This window comes from Sceloporus undulatus, chromosome 6 (genome assembly GCF_019175285.1).
Source record: "Sceloporus undulatus isolate JIND9_A2432 ecotype Alabama chromosome 6, SceUnd_v1.1, whole genome shotgun sequence".
Classification (NCBI taxonomy): domain Eukaryota; kingdom Metazoa; phylum Chordata; class Lepidosauria; order Squamata; family Phrynosomatidae; genus Sceloporus; species Sceloporus undulatus.
Window position 1 is genome coordinate 102,803,861 of NC_056527.1, and position 3,451 is coordinate 102,807,311.

Sequence of the window (3,451 nt, forward strand, 5' to 3'; positions counted from 1 at the left end):
GAGGCTTAACGAATAAGGTCTCCTATGCCAGATGGTCAACATCCATGAGTCTTGACACCCAGCGTTATTCCTGTTAGCAACAAACCATTTTCAAAAATGTATGTACCACCACTCCCAATATCTCTCTTGTTCCCATATTTTCTCCCATCCTTTGATAGTTACAGACCCACAATCCCTCCTCCCAACTGCAAAAAGACAACTGACACATCTGGGTTACAAATATTTATCTTATATATCTGATACAGGTACCAATAACTTGAATTGCAGTGCTGGACTGAGAGAAGGTCACAATGGAAAGGCTCACATGGATATCTCTGAAATCTTCCCATACCTTTCCCCTCAGGACATCTGTGGGATGGAGGCAGGGAAGGTGAGGCCATAAATCTTTTGTTGTTGTATGGATGTAAGTGTGTAAACTGGAAAAGGCTCCTGTACCTTTACTGGTTGTATAGAAGAGGAAATTTCAGCAGGTGTTGTTTATGGTTTAATGACAAGCAACACCTGCTGAAATTCTCTCTTCTACACAACCATTAAAGGTAGAGGACTCCTCTCCAGTTTTCAGTCTGTCAACCCTATCCACATGTTCACACCAGATTCAATACCAGAATGAATGGGGAGCCCTAACACCTCAGGCCTTCTGTTTCTAGACTTTATGAGGAAAGCGGGATATAATGCGCTTGAGTATGGAAGAGACAGATTTCCTCCTTGCATTCTGTAAGGTGGGCACCTGGGGTAAAAACAGCCCTCTCTGTTTGTTCAGGCCCCTGAGAAAAAGCCAATCCCTTTGCAAATTATTAACCAGTGAGCAAAGCGCACCAGTTCAAGGCAAGGCAGGGCCAGGGTCTTTTGCAACCCCACCACTCCACATACACTCACCAACCTAATCCTTTTGTTTCTTGGTAGCCATTTCCTCCTACCATTCCTGCCCAAACCTCATGGTGCAGCCTTCCCTCCAGTATTCACTTCCATACCAATTCATTTCCACTCAGTGTCAAATTGTGGCTCGGTTTACTTTATCTGTCCATTTCTTCTTAAGATTCCATTTCGTTTTCAGACACCCAGTCCCATTCATTCTCTAATTTCTTTCAGCCATAAAAGCATCCATTACCCACTTCTTCATTTTAATATTCCATCCCTGGTTCTTCAGCTTTCTATTTCCCCTCATTTCTTCTACTTTGAATCCTGAACGCATCAGTTTGTTTTTTTACAGTGTGGCCAATTCTCAATATTGTTTCCTGCTTCTCTCATATTTAATTTCTCCATTCCTTTGTTCTGTTCTTGCCTTCCTTCCTTCCTTCCTAAGTGTCTATATATTCTCACTCATCCATGCTGCTTGCTTAGCCATTAACTTGTCTGGAATGGATACTTATCCTATCTTCCTGCTCTGGTTTGTTCAGCCACCTGTTTTTGCATCCCTCTTGTACTTGCTGGAGCATTTGTCTCTTTCAGAATTGTTTGCTCATTCTGTTGCATATACCTTTATTTGTTCAGGTCTTCACAATCTCCCACTTGTTCAGTCTGACATATTAACCTGCCCGTGCAATCACGTGCGTGTACACACACACACACCCACACACACACACACACACAAGAATTACCAGATATCAGAGGACACAACCCAGACTGATGGCCTTTGTTCCACTTCTTAACTGTAAAAGTCCCTGGGCCAGTAATTTCCATCAGGGTATGGGCGTAGCAACATCTGGCAAGTCCATATATCTCCACATGCATGCACACACACAAAGAAAACAGCTATTTATACGTAGTCCCGCTTGTCAATCCCACTGCCCGGAGGTGCACTGGATCTGGCAGGGACAGAGTAGCCAATGCGGGCTGGGTAGCGATCCTCCCTTGGTGGGCAGGAGCAGCACAGAAGCGACCCTCCCAGGAACAGCAGTGCCGAAGCTGCCCAGCCGACATAAAGAGCAGCTCCCAGCTCCCTCTTGAGTGGCTCAACCACCACTGGGTTGAAGAAGTCGCGGATGATGGAGTTGGCTGACCAACACACAGGGATGAGAGTGAGGAGCCCTGAGATGATGAAGAGGGAGCCTGAGGTGATGACAATGCGCGCCTTGGCCGCTTCATCCTCCACACAATTGGTACACTTGGCTCCCATGATGCCCACCAACAAAGCTAGAAATGCCAACACCACAGAGACCACCATAAGAGCCCGGGCGGCTTGGACATCCTGTGACAAAGCCAACATGGAGTCATAGATCTTGCACTGCATCTGGCCTGTGCTCTGCACAATGCAGTTCATCCACAGCCCCTCCCAGATAATCTGCGCCACCACAATGTTGTTTCCAATAAAAGCTGAGACCCTCCACATGGGCAGGGCACAGGAGAGGATGCTCCCCACCCAGCCAAAGATGCATAGGCCCATGGCCAAAATCTCCAGCCCAGCGGAGGCCATGGTGGATGGTCCTTAGCGTAGTCGATGGGGACACAGTCTTCTTCCACTGTCCTCTGGGAGGGTCAGGGAGGATGACTTATGGGTGGCAACACCCAAAGACAAGCTGTCTTTTACAAGAATGGACAATGTGAGGATTCAAAATGATAAACAGAGGGATGCAACACAATGGGAGCTGAAGTACATCCAAACAGAGCAAGATCAGGCAGGTAGGCCTGGAAAAATATTCCGGCAATGTGAGTGTCTAGATAAGGAATTCTTATGCAGCTCCTCTTTACGGAAATGAGACTGGCTGGCAATGCCGCTATAGAAGAGACCTTCTCGGGTTACCTGCAAAGAAAACCGACCTGGAAGGTGACAGTCTACAGCATCCAGAAGGTGATTGATGATGTAAGGTCCATGGATACCTATTTGAGAGGAGGTCTGGGGTGGTCCAGGGACACCCACCTGTCACCTTATGAGCTTGGCTGGAGACAGGATGGACCTGGGTCTGACAGGTGAGGAACCAGCAATGGAGAAAGGCCCAAGGAGAAGCTGGTAGTGGACAATGGATAAATCCCTTGCCTTCTTTTTGCTCTCTGGCTCCGACAGGCTGTTTGTTGTTGAATTGTTCGCCTTCACAGGTACCTGCTGTTGTCTAGAAGGATCCCGTGAGAGCCCTACGTAAGGGACAAGGAGGGGCGGGTTATATGAGCCCCCAACAGGTGGCTGGGAGGGGCAGGCAGACCAAGCCAGAAGGGCATTGGGGGATCCATGGTAACACCAGACTGGGTGGTGAGGTTGAGGAGAGAGTTTGAATATTGCTTTATTTTCTGTTGGCTAGTTGGGCAGCTGCCCATTCTAAAGCAGAAGGGGGGTGCCAGAGAGGCTAGAGAAAAACAAGTAGGAGTGGAGGGAGGGAGGGAGAGAGAAAGAGAAAAGAATACAGGGAGTTTCTGTGGTTGAATTCCTCTTGGAGAGAGAGAGGCACCAAGAAGTGGAATATATCAGATATTCCCTGTGCCAGCTAATTTCCAGCACAGTGTAAGACATGCTGCGCCT

At 47.8% G+C, this 3,451-nt stretch overlaps 1 protein-coding gene across 1 annotated transcript; it reads right to left on the reverse strand.

The window, feature by feature from the left end:
* Positions 1-209: 209 nt before the first annotated feature.
* On the reverse strand, positions 210-3,081 carry LOC121935692 (claudin-9-like). Its single transcript, XM_042477473.1, has one exon. The coding sequence runs from the start codon at positions 2,411-2,413 to the stop codon at positions 1,757-1,759; it is 657 nt and encodes a 218-aa protein (XP_042333407.1). The 5' UTR covers positions 2,414-3,081; the 3' UTR covers positions 210-1,756.
* Positions 3,082-3,451: the final 370 nt, after the last annotated feature.